Source organism: Halictus rubicundus, chromosome 10 (assembly GCF_050948215.1).
Source record: "Halictus rubicundus isolate RS-2024b chromosome 10, iyHalRubi1_principal, whole genome shotgun sequence".
Taxonomy (NCBI): domain Eukaryota; kingdom Metazoa; phylum Arthropoda; class Insecta; order Hymenoptera; family Halictidae; genus Halictus; species Halictus rubicundus.
Window position 1 is genome coordinate 10030592 of NC_135158.1, and position 25020 is coordinate 10055611.

The 25020-nt window shown below is 38.2% G+C and overlaps 1 protein-coding gene across 2 annotated transcripts in view; it reads left to right on the plus strand.

Annotated features, from left to right (window-relative positions):
- Positions 1 to 1223: 1223 nt before the first annotated feature.
- LOC143358086 (tachykinin-like peptides receptor 99D) overlaps positions 1224 to 25020 on the plus strand; it is a 43376-nt gene continuing 19579 nt past the window's right edge. For both annotated transcript variants that reach the window (XM_076794976.1, XM_076794975.1), the window contains exons 1-2: positions 1224 to 1654; positions 22912 to 23130. In XM_076794976.1, coding sequence (XP_076651091.1) covers positions 1224 to 1654; positions 22912 to 23130 — 650 coding nt within the window. The remainder of the gene's footprint in view (positions 1655 to 22911; positions 23131 to 25020) is intronic.

Here is a 25020-nt window from a genome sequence, read left to right on the forward strand (position 1 = left end):
TTTCTTTATCGCGCTGGAAGGCAAGTTGAGGATTCTATGCGTATTCCGAAGTCAACGGGAGCTTCTTCGAATCTCTCCGAGCAGTTACACCGGGCAAAGTACAAAGTAAATTTCACGGAGGTGGCGACTGCTTTTAAAGAAGCGGGTTTCTTTGATTAAAGACAGGGGATACCGTAGACGAGATTATCGTTCCCCGGACGGGGCAAGAAAATGCGGAAAGAATGTACATTAAAATCCGGGCAAACGACGCCGGGACAAGGGAGGAATGATAACTGACGCAAAGTGCTAGCCGCTCCTGGCCAACACGGAAAAAGGGACAACGAGGAACGAGAAGGATAGACGGAGAGAGAAAAAAGAAACCGGAACGGAAGCTCCCGCTCGCTCGCTCTCTCTGTCTAGGTCTTCGTCACCGGGTCCGCTAAGTATTTCCAACCGTGATGGACACGGACAAAAGAACAGGCTGAAATGTAGGGAAGCTACCCGCTAAATCGAGATGTCCGCCGATCAACGAAAGAAAGTCGACTTTGACTCACTGCGAACGCCGGCGAGGATTACCACGGAAACGTTCCGGGTCTAATTATCCATGGAACAGGGGCTCGTACGAACGGACAATGGGAAAAACGTTTTCATTAGAAGAGAAATTGTTTCTGAAACAGTGCTCGTTGATCCGTTATCGCGAATGATCGATCTCGTCGGATTACGAGAAACATCGCAGAGCAATTCGAGAAAGATGTTGTGAGAGAACGATACTTCCGAGACTTTTACGAGATTTCGAACAACAACCCGATCTTCAGAAGAAGATCTAATTGGTTGTCGGTTAACGACCAGAAGAAAGCCTATTACGGGTGACACGACAAGAAAGTGAACATCGTCGGCATCGATTATCGTGCCTGCACCGGTGCAGAAGTAGCACGAAAGAATACTGGCACGCGCTCGGGCAGCCATTAAATCATATCGGACAGATGAAGAGACACGAGGCTAAAGTTCACGATTGCGTCGTGGAAATTCGCTTCTGAAGAAAACGAGGAAAATAATTCCGAAATTACGAACATAGAAATCGAACGAATTTTTTTTCCTGTCGAGAAACTGTGTTTTTCGAAACTACCGTACAACAAGACAGGAGCTATAGCGCGTGCGAAAATATTTTTCGCGTGAAGTCTAAATATATGGATATATTTACGCCTCCGCGGTCGACCGTTTCTAATTGACAAGTAATGGAGGCGATGCAGGCCCTCGACGTCTTCATGGACACCACGCCCGACCCTTGGAACAGCACGCTATGGATGGACAATTATACTTATTACGATAACGTCACGGACCTGGAGTCGAGGAATCAGTTCAAGCTACCATGGTGGCGGCAAATGATCTGGACGTTGCTGTTCGCCGGCATGATCGTCGTTGCCACCGGCGGCAATTTAATAGTGATCTGGATCGTTTTGGCGCACAAGCGAATGCGCACCGTGACCAATTACTTTCTAGTGAACTTGAGCATCGCGGACGCTATGGTTTCCACCCTGAACGTCACGTTCAATTATATCTACATGTTGAACAGCCACTGGCCGTTCGGCACGCTCTATTGCAAGATCAGTCAGTTCATTGCGGTGCTCACTATATGTGCCAGCGTCTTCACGTTAATAGCGATTTCCATCGACAGGTAAGCATCGCGGTCAATATCCACGGCTTGTGGTGCTCGCTTTTGACAGGGGCGAACGGGACCGCAGGTACAAATATATAGTTATTCTCTAGCGTAGTTTAGTTTATCTCGTACGTGTTATTTCCTCTGCTCGACAAAATTCTGTTCATACGCCTTATTCGAGAGAATATCGATTTCTGTGAAATTTTTGTTGAACGAAATTCCACCCCCAGGAACTTTTGTTACACAGATTTTAATATATCCGTTCCACCAGAACACTTTTCAGAAAATTCTTCGTCCGAGAAAATACCTGTTCCTGTGGGATTTTTATGCGTAAGATATGTTACTCTTAGGGGCTTCTTTAAAAAATGTTTTCGTGGAGAAGTATTTTATAATCTGTGTAGTAGAAGTTTAATGTTAGTTTAGACTCTTTATTATAAATGGCTGGAGAGAGCTATAAACCGTTAATTATCTACGTAAATATTCCTGATGAATAATGTAGTCAAAATATCAATTTAACTAGGTCAAAACACTTGTTTAATATTACCGAACAAAGTATCTGTTGATTTAGCCTTTTCGTTTCTCTAAAAATCACACAATAAACCAAAGCAAATTTCAGTTTACGGAACACACGTAGAAACGTTTGTTTCGATACTAGGGAAATAAAAACTGCGAAAAAAGCAGACTGACATTTTCATGGAAGTCAGTTCGTATATTCTTTAGCTGCACTGCTACATATGTTATAAAAATATTTGTATGGTACGTGTGGATTTTCCCATTTTAGCATCTTCAAACATTGTAGGGATTCAGGTATCCATAAATATGTGTATGAAAACGCGCAAACAATAGCAATGCTTGCAAAAGGTTATACCGGATTTAATAAATGATATTTTAAGCCGAAACAAAATGTTTCTGTTGTAAATATTGGAGTAAATGTAAATTTACTATGAGCATATAATATTCCTCTTCTTGCAGCGGACTATTATAAAATATGTATAGTCAGGAGTGAACGTAGATTTACTATGAGTTTAATATTCTCTTTCCTTTAGCATCCTTAATTAAAAAATAAAACAATCATGTTGGCAATGAAATCGTAAAGCTGGGGATGAAACTAATAGAAAATTCAAGGGGATATTGTCAATAATTAAAATTTAATAAAATGTAGTTATCCAAAGCACAGGAAATGCTACAAACGAATATGTTTTAAACTTTATTCTGAACATTCGATACTTTTGCACGCAACATCGCTTAATTTTCAATGGAATGTATTGTTTACTACCGCTCTTTATACTATAACGTTGTATTAGTTACAAAATGTAGTCTATCGATGTAAACTACAAGTTTCCGCAAACTTGATAGACAAGATGGTACAGCTTAAGACTTACATAATCTCTGAAAGCAAGCAACTCGGTTTAAGCCGATTGAATGCAACTTATCAGCGGGTTATTCGGCTAAATGCTATCTGCCACAGATGATAGAGCTAAAAAGCTAGAAAATTGAGGGTAAAAGCGGTGAAATGTAAACCGCAGTGTAAAAGGCTAGACGGCCGTAAGCTGGCTGTGTACACGGTTACCTGACCTCGACTGCGCACACACGTAAATGCTACCTTGACAATCCACCGCTGAAGAATAAATAACGCTTTACCCCGGGCACGAAACAAGAGATGAAAATCACGATTCCAGACATGGAATTCCAGTTTTCTCCGCGGGACTACGCTGACGTTTAGATATATGTATGTACACACAAACGTGCTGGACAATTTCCGGTATAGTTCGCCGTGTGCGTTGACGGATAAGAAATCCAATCTCTTGTCCGTGCGAATTTTGTTTTTCAACTAAATACTATTCGACAGAATTATGTTGTCCAGCTTTAATTTTATTAATTGCGGATTTTACTTGAAGGAAAATTAGAACTAGTTGAAGACTCTGATTTTTCGAATACGTCAGACGTTTGATCTGAGAAGTACGGTTTCGTTTTTTCGGAAACGTGGCCGCGTTACCTCGACCATGGACCCTCTTTTGCCAGCAACGCTATCAAACCGAACAATATCTTTGAACGGTTCGAAACTGCAATATATCGAAGAATTATGCTCCAACGGCTCGTAAGGAAAACGTGAATGCTGCGCCGTATTCGCATGCCTCTGACACTTCCGATAAATGATAATGTGCGTTATCGAACTCGCAGCAGAATCTCGGCTTCGAGAATTCCTGCCGCAAAATTTCTAGCCGTAACTGACAACTATATTTTGCAGTCGTACTATGCGCAGGCATAAACATGTTTAAAAATGCGACAAGTAAGAGATAGCGGACGGTGTAAGCTGAAGTATAAATAAACAGTGGAACGAAACCGTGGTTGTGCAGAAAATTGTAATGCAAACTAGTGAAAAATCAACAAAACAGAATATGGATTCGTACAATTATTTTGATAAACGTACAATTTTCTGGAACTGATTTGAACTTTTTCGAGTGAACGCGTATTTGAGGTTAAAATCTTTTTCGCTCGTTTAATGTCGCGTTCTTTTGGCTTAGATAAAGTGTATAATACTTTTCAGCTCGTAGACCATCATTCTTTCTAAAAGCTTTTCGCAGATAATGTAACGGGAACATTCTACCCGAAATATTCTACCCCCGCCATGATAGAAAAGATGAGTAACGGCGTATATTAAAGGATACTTCGATGATACAGCGTAAAATATTCCCTCTGAGGTCAGTCGTACGTGAAAGAATGACTTTTATTCACAAGAGAACAAATCAACAGCTTAGATACAGTACAAATACTGCAAGAACGACATCAGACTACATAGACATAATGTTGTACTGTATACAAAGACTTCTGAATTTGTTCACATGAAAAACATGCCAAGGATTCTGTCGCATCCCGATTGTGTTGCTTTACACAATAAAATTTTCCCATTTCCTTCGAAACAAGGTATTCACTACAGCGTGGCACCTTAAAGTGAACAGCGTCATTAAAATTTTATTTGCGAAAGCTACACAGCGGATATATAACGGATTTTTATCCGTTTATAGCATCTTCAAATGTATAAAATACGAGTTATAAAATACAATTATATCAGCAGTACTTTTTCTGCCAACAAAAGAAATTCTCCTTTTATTTCGGATTTTACAGAATAAATTACGGAGATGGTGATTTTGTATGACAAATTTAAAATGGTAGAAAAATTGAAAAGTTTTAAGGGCACTGAAATTTTCTTTTGAACGAAATTCTTTTGAGTTAAAATGATCAAAGCAGGAAAGACATTTCAAATTGGCTCCCGTCTCTCGACATTAACGCAGACCACTTTTATTTTGCATGAAGATGCGCAGTCCAGCGATAAGGATCGAACCGCCACCGCGTCGCCATCGGAGCTCGAACGAAATCAAACGAAAAGATGTCCACGGAAATTGGCCTCTTTGTGTTCAAATATTACATTTCACCGGTGAAACAGGGCAAGGCGATTACGTTCCAGTCCGCGCGGAAGGGAACTAAGCATGAGCCAGCAAATGCGGTAAACGGATAAGGAAGTTGTGGTTAATGCTGTGGAATCAGCTTTCTTACTTTCGCCGTTGTACAGCAGAGAGAAATTGGTTTTCCCGGGGGTAATGTATATCCGTATGGAAAATGAAAAACGAATTCCACCGAGATAACGCGGGACTCCAACAGGTCGCATTAACGGTTGGTAGATCAACTGAATAATTGGCTCGGCTGGCCCCTTCCGCCTCCATTCAAAAAGAAGCTCGCCTCTTGGCAAAGTACTGTGGGAGCTCATTAAAGTGCAACGAAGCGTTCTCGCTTCCTCCACGTGCGACTGATAGACGGTCGGACGCAATCCCGGTAACAATTGTTCCACGGATAAATCGAGTTTCAGCGGCGGCCAAAGGCGATTGAGAAGTCGCGACACCCGCCATCGCGGTAAATAACTTTTCGCCCGTGTGTACTCTCCAAGTCGTTCGCAAGAACCAACCACTTTCGAGTACACGCTTTGCACGGTCTCGCCTCTCGTTGCTGAATTTCTACACTCCGGAGTAGTAGAAATACTTCATCCGAAATACGACGAAAGCCGATCCCGAGCCATCGCCTTGTATCGAATGAAACTCTATTAGTGAATTATCGGCGTGGATCAGAAATCACTCCGGAACTCGCAGGGGTTCAAGAGTTAAAGAAGGATTTCATTCTGCTTTAAAGAGTTTTGTTAATTGCTAACCAAAAAGGAAACCGTTAACTGAACAAACCGTATTTTCGTTCATGTGCACGTTCCGAGTGATCGGAGCCATTTTCTTGAATACACAGTCCCATATCGGGAATTTTCTTGTTCACCTCCAATTTGTTCGTCACGTGAACGTTTATCTCGTTGCCGACTAGATCGCAATAACCGGTACACGTTGCATGCATAAATAAACAAAACGGTTTAGTTGCTCCGTGCAACAATACGCTTAGCAGAATATCTCAACCGCAGAAGTTTGCATAATAGAAATGCTGTGATGGCGAATCGACAGAATTCGCCTGTTGGTTGTTGAATCATTCCGGGCGTGTGAAATAATTTAAACATATTAATTCTACGTAGAACTGTCGCATCAATTTTGGAAATGGATCTATAGACGGCTTTCGAACGCAGCGGAAAGCACAGCGGTCGAAAGGATTTAGCTGCGCCAGCGATCGGTGCACACAAGTTTTTAGCCCCGCAAGGTGGTTTACAGTTTGGCTAGCCACAAGTATTAACCTGATCTGAGTTCCTGTAACTGTTTTCTCTGCCGCAAATTGGAAACAACGATGAAACTGTTTTATCGTTCTCGCTTGAGCGCGTCCTCCTTTGGAAACAATCTTTTAGAGCGATTAAAATGCTTTTCTTTCTGAGCTTCGTCTTTGCTCATTCTTCCGATCAATTTCTATCATTTCTCCGCAAACTTTCCGGTTCGTATTGCCAAAGAATCAATTTGCTTGACCATAAAATTTCCTTGACAGCAAATTTTCAAGATTTAATAACATTAGCAACAAGAAATATATATTACAATGAAATTCTATACGTCAATTGGATAATACAATTTTGCTGATAAATTGCCAATAGATTGCAGATTTTTATAAAAAGTTTCCGAGTCAACTGTAAGGAACATGAATTAAATAAAAATGTACTTCTCCGCTTAATCATTTTAATCTAATAAAATTCCTATAATGTTCTTACTGGTTTGCAATTCACCTAATCATTTCGTCGTAAACGCATAAAATCCGCAGCATAGTTATCACTAGATTACACTACATATATTCTTCTATGACCCTAATCTATAAGCTCAGACTCGTTGTCTTTTATACTGTTTTTCTACGACTCCCTCTTTCGTGTATTTCGCACATTTGCAAATACGAGTATTATGGTCTCGAGGGACGAAGCATGAGCCACAAAACAGTAGGTGCGTCCCTCGTATAAAAGTTTCACGGAACGTTTAACATGTTGAACATTCGAAGAACTTTGGTCATTGTCGTGCTCGCTTTGAATACAAAATTATACGGCTGTGCATACAATTTTTTTTAGAATTTCAATTATTAAATTTTACAAAGAATCGATATCTTATCGTTTACCATTATTCCTGTAACACACGTATTTCTGTAACCACATGCATATGTCTTTCCTATGATGCTGCATACGCGGAAATATGCATAGAGAATACTTTTTTTCACCAAATTCGTTTGAAATACAAATTTTTTAACAAATTCACAGAGAACGCGTCGCATGCGATGATCAAAGAGATATTCATTCTGGAATAAGCTGTACGAACCGTGGGCAGGAGGAAAAAAGCAATCGGAGGAGCACCGTTCGACAGTTCCTCGACGCACGAATTGAATCCGATAGTGTTATGTATTATTGATCACTAAGTCTTCGCTTATTGAGAGCAAACCACGATCGGCTATTCAATTTTCTCAAACGTTCTGAAACAATGTTTCCGCAGACGATCTGCCGGCAGTCGACGTGTAATTAGTCGGATCGAAATAATAACAGGAACGAAGGCTTAGAAGGGGGCTGATCGCTAATCTGGAAACGAAGGTCGTGTCCCTACGATCTGAGCTCGCGTTTAATCGGATCTATTATCTCGGCGCGGAATTAGCAATGAGGAATCGAGACTGTGAAAATCTTTGATTGAAAAGAACGAGCAGAAGGTTTAAGGCTCTCCGCTTTAAGAATCCCGGCTTCTCCTTAAATATATTGATCGGAAATCAATGAAATGTTAGGAAAAGGCGGAAATTGGCACAAACGCCCTTTTCGATCCCGCAGAAAGCCACGTATGTGCTGAAGGAACCTCGATTAATCGTGTGAAAACGTAGCCGGGAATGAAACAGGTAACCTGTTTTCAGCTCTCTATAAATACAGCAACTATAAATATTAAATTCGTTAGATTATGAATAAGCATTCTATGCATTTTTGACGTGTCAGATTTTGGAACACTCGAAAGATTAAAAGAATTTTAGCGCATTATTCTCAACGTATTCGAATCGTTAAAGAAAGAACGCAATTTCTACCTGGGTCCTGTTTCGTGCAATTTATGATGAAAGTCCTCGCTTTTCACGAAGTTCCGCAGTTTAGTTCTAAGGAGAGTACAATCCATTGAAAATTATTGAATTTATTGGTTTATCATTGCGTAAGAGGACCCGTTAATAGCTGCACAGAACTGCAGTCTAATGGTGACCTAGTAAAACAAAGCTAGCGAGAACTGTGCATCCGGTTAATTAATCTGTAGCACAATCTTGTTCCCACTCTCTGCGATCGAGTTTCTAATCTCAAACGATCTAACTATGCGGAAGAAATATTGTCCGGCTATAACGCTGTACAGATACGGATGGGGGTCGATCATTTATTTTCCCATTATTATAGCATCCATCTCGTTTGTTAAAAAAATAGTTTCGTTCTACCATGTCGCAACAAATTTTTAACGTAGCAAAATCTAGCTATTCAAATGACATAACATATTAAAATATTAAAATATTCTTAACACATTATTCACCAGATGACGATTAACACTAGGTTTACGGGACCCGTCAAAATGACGGGTTCTAATATTTTTAATTTACGGTTATTGAGATTGTGAAGATCCATCTACGTGGAATTACTCAACAAATTTATTTCTTTGGGTATATATTATTTAAAAAATGGCTAAAAACTTGAATAGACACATTCTTTTGATTTTTATAAAGTAATGTAAAATATTCACTTTTAGTGCTCCGTAAACCTAGTGTTAATATCAATTTATAAATCTTTTTTTTTTTTCAAATAATCCTGAAAGAAATAATTGCATTACGTTCCTGGGGATTCAACATTGTCGTTGAATAATTCTTTCAGAAATATCCTGTGAGTCATGAACGTTCAAAATTTATGAGATAGTCGTCGGTGAGTAACGTGTTAACGATGATAAACTCCGCGTTTTCGTTCAAAGAGATATTTATTAACATGATAGAAAACAGTTATTGCAGTACGGAAGATTTTGCGAAACTGTTTTCAGCGAGTCGAGGAAATTCGAAATTTGCCAACGCGTTACCCGAAACTTTATTTCGCTCATGCTCCAGCAACGAATGGTCAGCGAGGTCAATCGCGTTAGCGTGACCGATTATCCCAACTCGATTACGCATAACAAATGGAATTCTACTATTGAGTCGACAAGTATCATCCAGATTATATGAACGCGAGCCGAAAACGTCGTTTGAGAATCTCGAAAAAGATTGATTTTTACGAGCACTCGCGCACCGGAGATCCAAAAATATTCGCCGAAACGAGACGTGGTACTAAATTGAAATTCGCGAACGCTCGAGCGCGTGCCGACACATCTGTCGGAGGGAAGCCTTATATTTTGCATACTTCTTTCTTTTTCGGTCCGAAATGATATTGGACACGCTTGTTCCTAGCAACTTTTCACAAGTTGCAACTCTCGGCCAAAAATTTATTATTAAATATTATAAAACGCTGGCATGATAGTATCGAAAGAAACACTCCTCAGAAAACACATAATTCACTATCGCAGTTTTATTAAAATTTTGCTGTACGACAAGTATAGTTGGATACTTCTAAAAATGAATTTATGTTAATCCAAAGTATTATTATATTCCGCAGTGTAAAAATGTCTCCGAGTAATTGGCGTATAATTTTCCAAAAATCCTCAGAAAAATTGTCGACCAGAATCTTATAATTCATTCCTAAAATTTGTCTTCCAAAAGAAGAAATGTATTTCTTCTGTTAATGATTTCAACAGGGTACAAACATAACAATCTGATGTTCACTAGTTTGTGTTTCACCTGTACAATTTTATCCATAAATGTATAAAATCCGCAGTCCAGTCGTGAAGATCGTTTAGCGCCAGTAGTTAGCCTAAAGAGGCAGGAAATGTGTGTTAATTGGCCGAGGATCTTCGCGGAACACAAAAGAAAACATAAACGTCGTGGCGGACGACATTGGTGGCAGTTTGAAAAATTGATCAAAAGAGTGAGGCCAGAGAGGGACAATGGCGCCTGTTCTCTTCTCATTGTTTCGTTCATTTTTCATGGGACCATTCAAAGGCGCGTTCGCGTGTTGGCTCGAGGAGCGTGCGGTGGCCGAAGGTCTTAGCAAGAGAATTTCCCTGCAGGCTTTGCGAAAGAAGAAACACTTATCCGTTGAACCATTCTTTGGCTGTGAATTAACGCTGGGTTGGCCGCAGTGGCTGACGGGCGACCAATCTCTCGGGCAAACTTCCGCGCGCGCAGCAACCAACAAAGCGAAATTCGGGTCGCATTCTGTCATAAATCTTGCGCCGGCGAAACAGAAACTGTAGGACAAAATGCGCGCTATTATCTATCTCCTTTACATCTGTCAATTACCAAAACAACTAGCTTCCCATTTTTGGACACGACACCGATACGCTTGCGCAATTCGATTTTACAAGAAAAACAATTCCAGCTGAAGAGAATTGGAATCGACGTGCTAGCGGCTCTCGCCGGTATTTTCGTTTGCATGTTCTACTTAAATGAAATATCTAACGAATGGATTGGCTACCATTGGAGTTTAACAGATAAAAAATGATTAGGGGATTATCGTAAAATTAAGCGGAGTGGATTGGCGTCATTTGTGGAAATATCTAACATTTCGAAGAGGCCGAAAGCGTGATTGGAAACACGGAAACGTTGCAATGAATCGGAAAGCGTGTACTGACATAAATCGAAATGCACACGTTGATGCGGGGCAAAATCCAATTGCTTAATCGCTGGAAGCGAAATTATGCGTCGGCAAGCATTAGCGGATGTACTAAAGTATTCCGTTGCTTTTCGACGTTTTCACGCTACATTTGAAAACTCTTTAAAGATTAAAAGCGCGTAAAGTCGTGCAGAAATTATATGCGCATTTAGTTTATCGGGGGTGTGCCTCTGTTACGTCGCGAAACGTGTATTTAAACTTATGTGACTCGGCTCTCTGCCTTATAATCCCGTAGATTTATCTCCTTCAGTTACCGGAAAACTTAATAAGCGATTCAGTTATAGCTTTTCTAGAACATGAATTTGCATCGCGTAGGAGGAAATGGGTTTAATTACCATCAGCAAAGAATATTACGACGTCTCATGGCAGTGACGACGAGCGGAAGATCGGCGTTAATTACTGCAGCAAAACAAATGGCGAATACTATCGGGCAAGGCGTTCGAAGGAGAGACGTTGATCGTAATAAGGGATAAGAATTTTCAACCACTTAGGTGGAAAATGGAACGGATAACCGAACTTCAAGCGGATGCGGATAACATCACCGGGGGTGATATCAATCGAGGGCGATGAGAGCCGAGGAAACGATCTTATTTCAAGAATTAGCATAATTCCATCAGGAGAAGATGTAGACGCCTAGAAAATGGCGCATTTATCACACTGCTCTTTAATACAGTAATGTTTTGAAGATTCCTCTATATTGTGGATAAAACAAGTAAATGTATAATCTAAATTGTGTCACGATTGGTGTAATTTCTATCAGGAATGTGTCGGGGATATGTTGCTAAAAGTTTTCATAAAAAAATTATTAGAAACCAAAAATTTTTATCCTTGGTTTTAGTATTTCTTTTTTTTTCACTTTAATATGCACTTCTCGTCATACGTATTACAGAATTACATTCTGTTCCCAGTTAAATGAGTCTACATTTGTACTCATACATATTTACGTTCCTGCGCAGAATCGTATGCATATTTGATTGAAATTTTAATTCCAAGGTTTTACGCCAGAGAATTTTTGAAAGTTATGGAAAGGAGAGAAGTTCGCTCGTATTCATAAAAGTGGAAGTATAAGATGTCGGTCGCGTTAATTCAGATTAATTCAAATTTTTCGAATTATTAATATTTCGGTCAATATTGTCTCCGTAATCATCGTTTACGTCAATCCTGTCCGAAAGTTCGGGTTCCGACTGCTTCCGCGGCGAGTAGATAAGCTGCCGAAACATGTCCGCCATGATACAGTCTGAAACAAAAAGATGGCGCACCGTTAGAACGATTTAAATGCTATTTATTACATTTCTTATAAATTCACTTTTCAACAAATCGAATCGAATTTTAATAGTTACTTTCATCGTAACATGCATATTAAAGAAATGCAAATAGAAGACACCTGACTTACTACACCCTTGACAGTATGACAAGGTAAGGGAAAATTCTACACAAAGGCATTGTTTGTAGTCATGAAATGTGGAACAAGTTCTACAGAATATTAATCACTGAATATCGTTGAAAAATTGTTTATACCTTCAATTTTCTTATTGCTACTTTATTCCTCCGTGTTTCTTTAATGCTTGCATAAAATAAAATTAAGCTATATAAATATGTTTACAAAGGCCAAGAAATGTATAAATAAAGAATTAACCTGTGTCAATAAATGAAAATGAAATTAGTGTTTCGGCGTGCTCTGTTTTTGTCGCTGACTGTATGATGGAAAGTGACAAGTGCAACATGAATAATAAGGAAAGCAGTGTCAATCAAATCACCTTTACTGTCGATGTCAAATGGAAATCGATATATCGACGTTGTTTCCACGTGTGCCTTAAATATTAGTTGAGTAGCAAGTGATTGGCCTATCAGTTCTGAGAGCTGCAACCTGGTAAATCGATATAGTTGACATATACGAATCAAAATGTTACTAATTCTCTCAGAGTCGCTCTAAACGCAATTGACAATAGTGTGACAATAATGTTTTGGTATGCAAGAATGCAAAAATATTTGAATGAAATATATGCAAAGAGTTTTTACCGTAATTTGTTTTTAATTGAAGAATGACAATGAATTTTTCTATTAAAAAAGGAGAATTCCCGAAGCGAAATTATTTCATTTGGAAAATTGTTGATACCAAAGTGAAAGTTGGTACGAACATTTTCCATGATCTACTGCTTATTAATATATTCTCAGATATGCATTCTTTAATTCAGCGGCATGCGTCGCATGCTCGTTCCATACGAGCACAAATAAACATCTGAATATGAAGATGCACGTAAATCGAAATTCAGATGTGAACATAAACCACAAAGCGAATTTTAATCAAGATGCCTATGGTGCTATTTCCCGACAATTCGAGAACCGATTAAAATTCCGATGCTACTGTCAGTGCTGACCGTCCGATCGATTCGAGAAAACGTCACGACAACAAAGGGGGATCAACACGTTCATCTTTGACAACAATACTGATCCAGGCTTCATAGATGATACATTTGTTTTGACAACAAATAACGAGAGATTATTATATATCTACTTGGATATTTCATCTCCTATTCTTATTCTTTTTTCCAAAACAATTACCGTAATAATTTATATACCTATAGAAAATTTATTCATCGAATTGTAATTACGATTAAAATCAATGTATTATATTATTGGACAATCTGGTTACAGTAATTTGTTTCAATACGCAATTATTGAATAATGAACGTTTAACGATGGTATTGTTATTTGTACAATAGTGAAATCAATCATTGACACGTTCTATGTTACACAGTTCACAAACATAATGAACTCAATTCACACTTCTTTTCGTGTTTAATCATTATTCAATTGTTTCCATGTCATAAGCAATGTTGCTTAATTTTTCTGCAAAATAAACATTTTCTGCGTTGATTGTGAATCACAGAAGCAACATAAACATTTATTTCTGCTTTAAGTAAATGTAAACGGCATTTTGCATCCCTGAAATATTTTTTTTTATTTTGCATTCGGTTCATAAATTTTTAACATAAAATCCCAGTCTAATAATTACAAACTGTGAAATACGAACAGAAATTCATGTTAATTCAATCGAACCATAATTATATGAACACATACATATCTTCAAAAATGAGGTAACATATTACAGAGTGGAAAGATCAAAATTCATATTATAATGAAAGGCATAGTATTGTTACATTTTGGCCTATAAATAAAACTAAGACCATTTTCAAAATGTATGTTTTCGTTGCAAGAAAAAATGAGACATCAAATAATAATCGTCACAAGTAAAACAAAAAATCATAGAAATAAAATAACTGTGGTGAAACATAAATGATATTGCCAAATAAATTGAATATATTTCTATCAAATTTGTACAACTTGTATTTGCTAATACTATGATCTTGCACGTTATCGTGCAAGAAACCCCAAGCAAGGTATTGCACTTTCCTGGAATGAATATTCGAAATACCAGAAAATAGAATTAACCGCGCTCACTGGTGAACTGGATGAAGAACTTCGCCGAGCAAATAAACCGGCCGTGTTTCGAACTTCAGGCTTCCCAGAAGTAACTAATCCCCGTAGAATCGACCAAAACTACTCCGGAAAACATAAGTCGAATCTTGTATTTTTACTCGTCTCTCGGAAACTTGTACTCCAGAGTCTCATTAGAAGCTTCGTACCTTACACCAACTTCCTTCGTGATCCTGGATTGCGATTCGAGGACCGACACAGTATCACGAAACCTTCATACTCTGAATACCAAAAGATATTCGAAGAAATAATGTACGCGGGAAAAAGCAATCAACACGCGTCTTTATCGTTTATACTGAACCGATTCCTTATCTGAAAAATATATTTATACAAAATAAAAATTCTCTGCATTGATTGCAAGGTGCAGGGGCTACATTAACTATTTATTTTTTTAATAATTTTAGTAAGTCGAAAATAATACGACAGTATATTTAAACGGTTTAAATTCACTGTTTTACACTTAATCTGCCCATTTTTGTCAGAAGTGAATAGAAATAGGATTGCAACACAACTTGAGAAAGTTGCAGTGTTGCGTCTACATTATCTGAAGTACAATTGCAGACATTTTTATCTGCTGTAGAAATCTAACAATAAGAATAATAGAAAAAGAAAATGTATAATGTAAATTCATTTAGCCGGAACTTTACGTATCATTGTTGCCGTCGCCAGACCGACGAAATTTAATTAAATTCGAGCTGGGGAAACGTAATGGACAAATACGAATGGCTGGTCATTCTGTCTACGGCTCAATAGTTTCTTTTAATTATTGGCGACTTTGTCCTTAAAAGGAAATCACGAAAATTCCGGCACCCTGTAGGGTTGATTGATTTAATATTTAAATTGCTGTTGATTGATTTAATATTCGATTCACAACTATACTTTTCTATACATAAAATTCTTCTAATACTATAAAATTCTTCTAATATTTTCACTGTTTCATATTTCATCCAGCAATTTTTAATATAAATGCATAAAATCCGCAGTGTGTTCAAAATGCACATCCTCGACAGTGTTACCTGAAAATCAATTGTGTTCACTTTGCAACCTAATATTATTGCATGTTCTTGTTGCCAGTAAACGACACAGAAGTTATTATCGTTTCTATTATATGTATCTGACGAGGTTTTTGCAACATTCGAGGGTTTCATCAGGCATCAATTCATTCCTCTATAGCGTTAAAATGGAGGTCAGCCGTGGCGAGGAAATTCGTTTCGCTTTTATATCGTGTAAGTTCGAACGTGGTAACAACCTATTCGAAGTGACCAAAAAAAGGAAATTTGTCTGCGATGGCCATATTACTTGCGAAATTTTAGACCATTTTCCTACGCTAGAAGGCAATCTAACATTTTATAATAGCTTACGAATATTCTAATTCTAGTAAGACACAAATATTATTCAGTTTCATATTTTCACTTTACTTTGCCTACGCATTTATAAATATTTATATATAATTAGAACACATTTACACATGTAATTAGGTTGAATGCAAAATTCTCTGATTAAACACGAAATATGAAAATGCTTTGAGTTACTAAAATATCCGATACGCTGCGTCACAGAGAGTCATAATGAAAATTATGCACTGTGCATCACTTCAAATAGAAACCTACCATGGAATTTACTTTAAATTTATCGGTAAACATTTCTGTTAAACTATTCCACAGAATAGCACAATGAAACACGATTATATCGAAGGTTTAGAATAGAAGGCTTTATCAGAACCCAATTATTTACCGAAGCGTTGAAATCAATTTTAATCGAACAACTTTTGTGAATAAATGAAAATTTTATAAGAGAAATTGAATCACTGAACAGACGGCTATGCTCTTGTCTCGTGGATACCTCATCTATCAGAGTAACGATCGCTTCAAATTCATTTTAATCTTGCACATAAATCTTCGTCAATTGCATTTTTTAAAGTGGCATGTCAATCTAGAGGCTGGTAATCTATATTCAATGAAATCATAATTTTCGATCAGAAAACTCCCGTTCCTCATCTCTCAACGAACTTGTCTAAGAATGCAAATATTTTTTTATCTTGGATCTTGTTTGGAAAGCATCGAGTTGAAAGTATGCTGTAATTTGTCGCAGTTGCAGTTCGACAAGCGATTCATGAATCTCGAAAATCTACAGGTTCGCGCTCATAGATTGCTTTTTCTCTGGCCAACAATCAGGTTCTCAATAGGACATGTTCTCCTGGGGCGGTTGGCAATAACTTGTACTACTGAATCACCGCTCTTGAAGCAATCTGTGCAACCCATAAAGCAGGATTTCATTCGAATTTATCATTTATTACAGATGCACGTGTTCTTAACTGCGCTCCGTGACTCATATTTATCGTTTAATATTTGTTGTCACACAAGTATTGCAGTGTTTTCAGAGGGAAACGTTTAAACATTCCGACTGATTTAACTTCTTCGCGGTTATGATTCTTTGGCAAGCGACTTTGCTAAAATATAAGTTTAATTGCGTAAGCAATTATTTATAGTTTCTCACGAGTGTGGATACATTTGTGACAAAAATAAGAAGGTAAAATAAAAAATGGTGAAGACACCAACAGAGTTTACTGCTGTATTGTTATCGCCACGTTAAAATTAAGATGTCATTTGCGGAGACCGGTGTTTGGAAGATCGAAATGTCAAGGGAATTTCGAATCTCGATCACGCGAGCCCGCGAAATATCAACGCCATATTAACAGGGGGCCAAAACGAAAGTGGAACAAAGGATAGGCTGCGTCGTGTATCAAGGACGCTGGTTTAAGAAACATTTGGCTGGACAGAATTGATCGGACACCTTGTTTCTGGGGCAAGGCATGCACCAAGTTAGCAAGTGGCGGCGTGTATACAGTTCCTTGAAAGGTTGCGTCCAGAAAGTTTGCAGAAATTTCAGGTCAAGATATCACCTACGTGGTACGTCGAGTTGCGAGAACCTGTCGCACTTCAAACTTCCGAAGATCAATGGCAATTAAGATGAGAAAGAAGGGACTCGCGTTGGCGGAAATCAATGGGAATCGAGTTATCTGAATGTATCTGAATTTTAAAAGGAACCATTACTAAATTAGCCGTTAATGGACTGCAAATTTTTTATTGGTAATTTTACAAAGTTCCGAGAAAAATCTTATGCGTGTAAGCATCTCCCCTTGGACCAGAGAGAAATCCCACTTTGTTTATAAGACGAAGTTTAAGTATTCGAACCGAATCGAAGGGAGAAGTGTATTTATTTGAAATGAATAGAATTTCATGATTATGCGCTCCGCTGGCTTAAGGGTGGAAAGCTCTTGGAAAGAGTATCCTATTCGGCGCGATGGGAGTTCTCGTTTCACGGATTCGTTCGAGGAAATCCCAATGCATAAAATATTGCCTATTTGGATTACGAATATTAAACACTCGGGAAATATGGTGAGCAAATTCACCACTGTGTAATTTCGCTTTCGCATTTTTCCCACCACAAAACACTTTTCAGTCCATCAGTGAAATAACCAATTTGGAAAATTTGTCAGAAACTGATTACTAATAATTATTTCGATTTGTTAATGTTCACGCATAGTAAGAACGGTGTCACATTGTTCACTTTTCGCAGTGCAAAGTGCAATAAGCAGACCAGGTAAAAGCGTGATCGATGAAAGAGAGGTATTATCGTACCACCGCACCGCGCCGTGCTACTAGTAGAAATAGTCAGCAATAGCCAGACGTATTCGACTGTGCAATATTGGAGAAGCACACTCGATGAATTTTCAAAATCAATCTTTCATTGCTACGTAACATATAGGTCGTACTATGTTCTTTATTTATTTCTATAGGCTCGCTGTCGTTTCTATCCTATTAGCAACTATGCTATACAGGGTGTCCCAAAAAAATGCACACACTATTTAACGGGTCATAACTTTCTGATTTTTCTTTCTTTTCAGGGTATAAATAATTGAAAATAATGACGTTACAATCATTCAGACTGTGCATACATTTTTTTGGGACATCCTGCATGTACTAAAACATACAGAGACTACAGAGAATATATTCTATAAGGTATAGAATTTAATTAATGCGCGCTTGCAATTCAGTTCATTGGGTCAGATTTCTTTTGGCGACAATCCAAACTCGGATGTCGACACACTTTCTTAATTTCGCGCTGGTGGAAGAATCAAAGTGGCTAACCGTGGATAATCGTAAGTATGAAAGAAGAGCAATGAAAAATGTTTATGTCGTTCACAGAATTAACCCGTAGCACTCGAGTGGTGACTCTGAAGCACCACTAGAAATTGTTGTGGCATTATTTCAAGGAAATTAGAAAAATTATTACAAAATATTTGTTACATTACAAAATTTGTATTCAATAGATTACTAAACGTTTAAATATTATATGTGAAAATCGAATCAGTTTCGTATGAATAAAATGAAAATATTCTAATACGGAAGAAAAATTTAGTTTTAGAATGAAAATAACGCCGAGTGCAAAGGGTTAAATCGGCCGAGATAGGGTTCTAGGTGAAATGTTAAACAGTTAGTTCGAACGAATTTCACGCTAGTGATCCTTTCATTACCGTCGTCGTTTCGGCCGCAAAACGCATCGCAGGATACCGCCGTACAAACGGCCGGCTTAGCTCGGTGCAATTCACTTCCGCACTCTTAGAAAGCGAAACTACACCCGATTGTCTATGTAACGTGCTATTTGGCCGCGATGATCGTAAACGGAACACGGAACATCCGGTGAACCTCTTTGGCAAGTTTTGGGTCACCGACAAGCCGCACATTTTCGTTCGAAAGTATCGCGAAACACGCAAGAAACATGAAAATTCTGAAAATCTACGCGAGTTTATTGCAGTCTTTTAAATTTTTCATGTAGGCGGTGGTTTCTGAGTTTTTATTCTCCGCATTAATTCGACCAACTTTAATATAGCGTGAACCTACACGAAATCAATACATGTTCGCCTGGTCAAAGTGTTATTATTAGACTGCGAATTTTATGAATTCATGGTAAAAATAAGTAGGTGCATTTTAACCAAATAACAAATTTTTGAATGAACAAAAAACGTTGAATAGATCGATTCAAACACCGTGAGAAAAATATTAATGAAAATATTAATTGCTCATGATTATTCGATGAAACAACGGCTGACCGCAAAAGAGTTATTAATCTCGTGGGCAAAGTACACGATTAATGAATTTTACTTGCTCGGTGCTTGACGAAGGCGTTCCCAACAGAGAGACTAGAATTGAACCATTTATCTTAAAGAATGTGCACTGGTCCTGCATCCGACAGAGTTATTATAGTTCCGCGTCGCTGCCTTTGAATTATTTATACCGAGAAATATTATACATACACGTGCTGAAAATGAGTCGTAGGTTATACAGAAATTCCCAGATGAATGTCGCGTAGCATTAATAGTATACTGAAACAGAAACTGAAAAGTTGATCGTGACAAAAATTTGTATTTTTTTTTTTATGAATATTCACATGTCACTTCCGTGCAGCGGTACCATTTATCCTGATACACCCTATACGCGTGTATTGCAGAGTGAAAGCTATTCATGAATTACGATGCAGCTAGTTGAAGATAAATTACGTATGATATGACATCGCATATATCCTGCGCATTCTCTCATAGGCTGGCACAACTAATTTACTCAATTACGTTAAGTAATGGTAATTATCGCACTGCTGAAAGTGTTGTGCTGTTATCAGGCTGTTCACCTTATGCATTTACTGTGTCAAAAAATGTGCAAAACACCACAAAATGGAAAACAGAAAAGTTTTATATAATATTGTCAAATCCACATTTTTTCAAATGTGTAAAATTCGTCGAAACAGCTTTGCGTAGGAGCATACTAAACGTTAATTTTTAGTATGTAACAGTCATTGCAAAAAATATGTAGAGTGTCTGTAGTTTTCTAGGGTTCTCAGAAATATTATCACGAACATCGAGACCGTGATACTGTACCAAACAAACGTATCGCAGAAATTGGAAAACACTGGTGTAAAGTGCCGTTTTGTAGCTTTCCCTGTGAAAGAAAGTGTTCACCGCTGAAATCCGGAATGCTTGCTAGTCGTTCAAGATAAAGCGTGTACACGCTCAACATTTATACTCGAACAAACTAGAACGGTCACCTGAATACTTCGAAATAGATTTCGAAACTGCTCCCTCCCCGGTTTATTGCCGGGCAACCTCTTTCGCGCCATTCTACGGCAATTCCCATTTTCGAGCGTTCAGATACGATAACACAGGAGAACGTACGGTCGGTGAAACGATGCTTCTTCTCCATAAAGGTTTTCCCTGATTCTCCTCAATACGTGGGACATACCATTCCCAGAGATGGTACACACTTACACACGCAGTCCTCGTAAAAATGTTCATGGAATCTGATTCGCCCTCGATGGATCTGAAAGAAAGAAAAGAAAATGAAGAAAGGAAAAGACAAGGCGAACGACGTTTCGACATGGTCTAATAAATTCCCCGAACTATTGCTCCGTATTCGTTCAAGCAAATAGCTGACTCGTTTGAGGCTGATTTATTATCCTGATCATTGCCCGGAAAATGTATTGCCAGCCCCGGCCTTCGGGTGAAATCTTATCGCGATTACACCCACCTGTAACCAAGTAGCGTGAAGAATTTTAATAAAATTCTGTGCGCATTATCGCCGTTGCACCATGACCGCGCGCTATCTCCGATTGGCTGATTTTTAATACTTTGAATACCTGCACGAGATGCATTTGGAATGAACCCAGTGCAGTTCTGTGGACTTTTTGCAGTCGAGGTTCGACGACATTCTACGTGCACAAATGTTGTTCTTGATTATTTTAACTGGATCTCTGGGCATTTATGGCGGATGCAAATTTGTAATATACGAGGCCTGAGGCTTATCAATATTAGCTGTGAACAAATTAATTTCTGGCCCTTTCTTCTCAAATTGGTGATTATTTACAAACATTCCAAATGTGTTCTACTGTCAAAAATAGTCTCTGCAAAACACAAACTCACAAATTTATTAATTCTTATTATTTATTTATTGCTTTAGACCCTACAAGGTTACACTTTATTAATAGATATTAGTACTTTTCTATCTTATTTTGATCAGTAGAAATTGAATCTATAAAAGAGATCTATCTCTTATTCTGATTTTTATAAAATAACCTATCATTTTAGTCATTTTTCTGACAATTAATTATTATGAATACCCATAAGTAATCAATTATTTGCAAAGAATTTGGTTTGCCTTTAGTTCTGTACCGATCGTTGAAGAGGAAACACGTATTCTTTTACAGTTTTCGGTAAAGCAGCCCGTGTTCAAAATATTCTAAAAAGTATCATTTTTTTACAACCCTGTAAAATGGCGGCGTCCGTACCTTCCGAGGATCATATTCGTCATTGCATACTTTTTAATTTTCATGCGGGATTTAATGCAACGGTAACAACAAAGAAAATTTGCGATGTTTATGGAGATGTATTGAAGGTCAACAAGTATCAGCGTTGGTTCAGAAGGTTTGCTGCTGGTGATTATGATCTCTCTGACAGGCCTCGAAGTGGACGACCAGTCGAATTTGATAGTGACACCCTAAAATCTCTAGTGGAAGCTGATCCAAAATTAAGTATACAAGAATTATCGAGAAGCCTTGAGTCCACATGGTCAACTATACAAAGGCACCGTACACGAAATGGGAAAGGCATATAGGCAAGGAATATGGGTACCGCATCAATTATCTGAGACCAACAAGAATATTCGTCGATCAATTTGCACTTCGCTGCTATCCAGATTTCGTAGAGATCCATTTCTTAGCAGAATCGTTACCGGAGATGAAAAATGGATTCTTTATGATAACATAAAGCGTTCCAAGGAATGGCTTTCTGCAAATCGAACCGCAATATCAACCCCTAAACCTAGCTTATCACTTGGAAAGGTGTTACTGTGCATTTGGTGGGATTGTCGTGGCATAATTCACTTTGAGTTGTTGAAACCCGGAGAAACAGTTACTGCTGAGTTGTACTGTCAGCAATTACAACGGGTGTATTCAGAACTATTGAAAAAGAGGGCATCTTTAGTCCACAGAAAAGGTGTAATACTGCAAATTGACAATGCCCGGCCCCATACAGCGAAACTCACTCAGGAAAAAATCGGAAAGAATTGTAGTGGGAAATTTTACCGCACCACCGTACCCATCGGATATTGCTCCCTGTGACTATCATCTTTTCAGATCTCCGGAGCATTATTTAAGAAATAAAACATTCACTTCTGTAGAAGATGTAAGGAGGCACCTTGAGTCATATTTTGCTTCACGAGTCCTGGATTTCTATAAGAGGTGGATTGAAAATTTGCAGGAAAGATGGCAAACTGTCTTTGATAATGATGGAGATTATATAATAAATTAAGAAATAAAAACTTGAATTTACTACAAAGTTTGTTTTAGATTTCAAAATAATTGATTACTTATGGGTCCCCCTATAACAGATATGCTAAAAAGATGTACTTAATTGCACTTTAGTTCAGCGATACAATACTAGACGTGACATTAAGATTTCATAGAAAACATTTTTATTTTATTTTTGTCTGATTAGTGTTTATGTTACATTTGTGTTTCGTTACAGGTACATGGCCATCGTGAACCCATTGAGGCCACGTATGGGCAAAAGAGCCACACTGTGCGTAGCGATCATCATCTGGATTGTGGGGGCAGTACTGTCATTGCCGATGCTGCTTTTCTACACCACGTTCACGCAGAATTACGCGAACGGCGAAGTCAGAGTGATCTGCTACAGCGACTTTCCCAACAGCGACGACAATGGTCTCAGTTACGACGAATATCTGTGAGCTTATCTCAATGATTACCCTATTGTCCTCTCCTCACTACTTTAAATTGTATATTTAACACTTTATGCTTTGAGGTCCGCTGTCCTTTTTTTTTTTGTTCCTTTTGTACTCATCCGCCGAGCCATAAACGAGTGGAACGACACGTGGTATTTTTTTGCACGGTTCAAACGCAAACATAAATGACGTTTGCCAGTTTAAAAAACATCTCTAAAGCGGTTGGCCTTTCCTTTTTAATTCGCTCGACGTCGCTATTCCCATCGCTCGTAATACGCTCGCAGATGTTTAATAATTTGCATAAATACGACAGATATACTTTCCGGCTGGACAGAAAAAGGGACGAGCGAGAAAATGAGACCGCGAATAAAAAGCGCCGCGGAAACGGAGGTATTATTTACCCCCCCCCCCTCCCTCCCTCTCCCCATAAAAAGTATAAAAATGATCCTGCATTTGTCTGCCACTCTGGTCTGCAGAGACTGTATCTGCGCCCGTCGCGTCCGAGAGTTAAAGATATTTAACGGGAGAACGTAGAGAATATAAAAATTCACGGGTCAGTTTACCAGAAACGCGGAAACGTTACGATAAAATCACGTTTTTCCCGCGCCGGTGTCTGTTTATTTATCTTTTATCACGTTGTTTATGCGTAGTAAACAGTTACGTGCAAACGCGAAACATATAAATATCAATGTTCGGTTCTCTCGTTTTCTGTTTACGTTGAAAATTGCACAGCTTTGAAACATATCCAGTCGCCTAAGTGTTAATAAATTTCATAATCCCGAATGTAATGAAAAATTTGTTTGCGCTCGTCCGTGGTCGTCGGCTCGCGATTTCCGTGTTGGTATTTTTTGCGAGGATCTGGGCAACGGGTTAAAAATTTTCAACGAATTTGTTTGAACATGGTGTCACGTCTGTGAGATTCTAGACATTAATTATTATCATATTACAATAACAAAACGATTAAACACTTTGGTATGGCTATCGAGACCACGGTGTCACCAATTGTTATTTAGAAATCACTCGATTTACAAACGAAGGATTACGCTATGCTATTTGAATATAATAATAATTGTATTATTATTATACAGTCGAGGAAGAAAAATATCCCTCGTAGAGTTGTAAATGTTATTAATTAGAGTTTACTAAATTTGTAGATAATCTTGTGTTTGAATCTATAATTTATAGCTTTCTGAGTTACCATCTTCTAATCCTAAATATAATAAGTGTTAACAAAAAATACACTTGTCTTAAAAAATATTGAATATTTTTTAGCATCCGCCTCGGTAAGTTCGGACTGAAAATACTCGTAATTTAATCTGAGCATTTTTTAAATCACTTTAGGATTACTTTAATTTTCGATTACTTCTTTTCGTTCCATGAAATTAAAAACTTGAAAAGTGTAACGTAATCATGCCCGATCTAGTCATTTTAAAAGGCAACGAAATGGCTAGCAATTTCTCGATTTAATAGCTCCGAACGAATACTCCGCATGAAGGCTCATTGGCATTCTACGCTGTTACCCTTAATTACGGGGCGGAACTGATAAAAGTGAGCTTCGGAGTCTCGTTGAGCCTTCATACAAAGCTGCGAGTGTCCTTTTAACTCTCAGTCACAAAAGTCTCTCGAACCGAAATCCTTTAAGCAGTTCTGAAAGCTTCTACCCCAGGAGCTGTCTTCTCATCTTCTTTATATAATCCCGTCACACCTACAAATATACATGCTTCATTAAACGCGGGGCTAGAGCAAATTGAACACAGACAAATCTAATCAAAAAGCGGAACAGTTAATTGTTAGGTGTTCGTTATTACCGTGCCAATGATTCTCGCAACTCAGTAGACATTCTTGTTTCTTAGGAAGTGTAATTTATTTCCTCGTGTTCGTAATGTAATTAA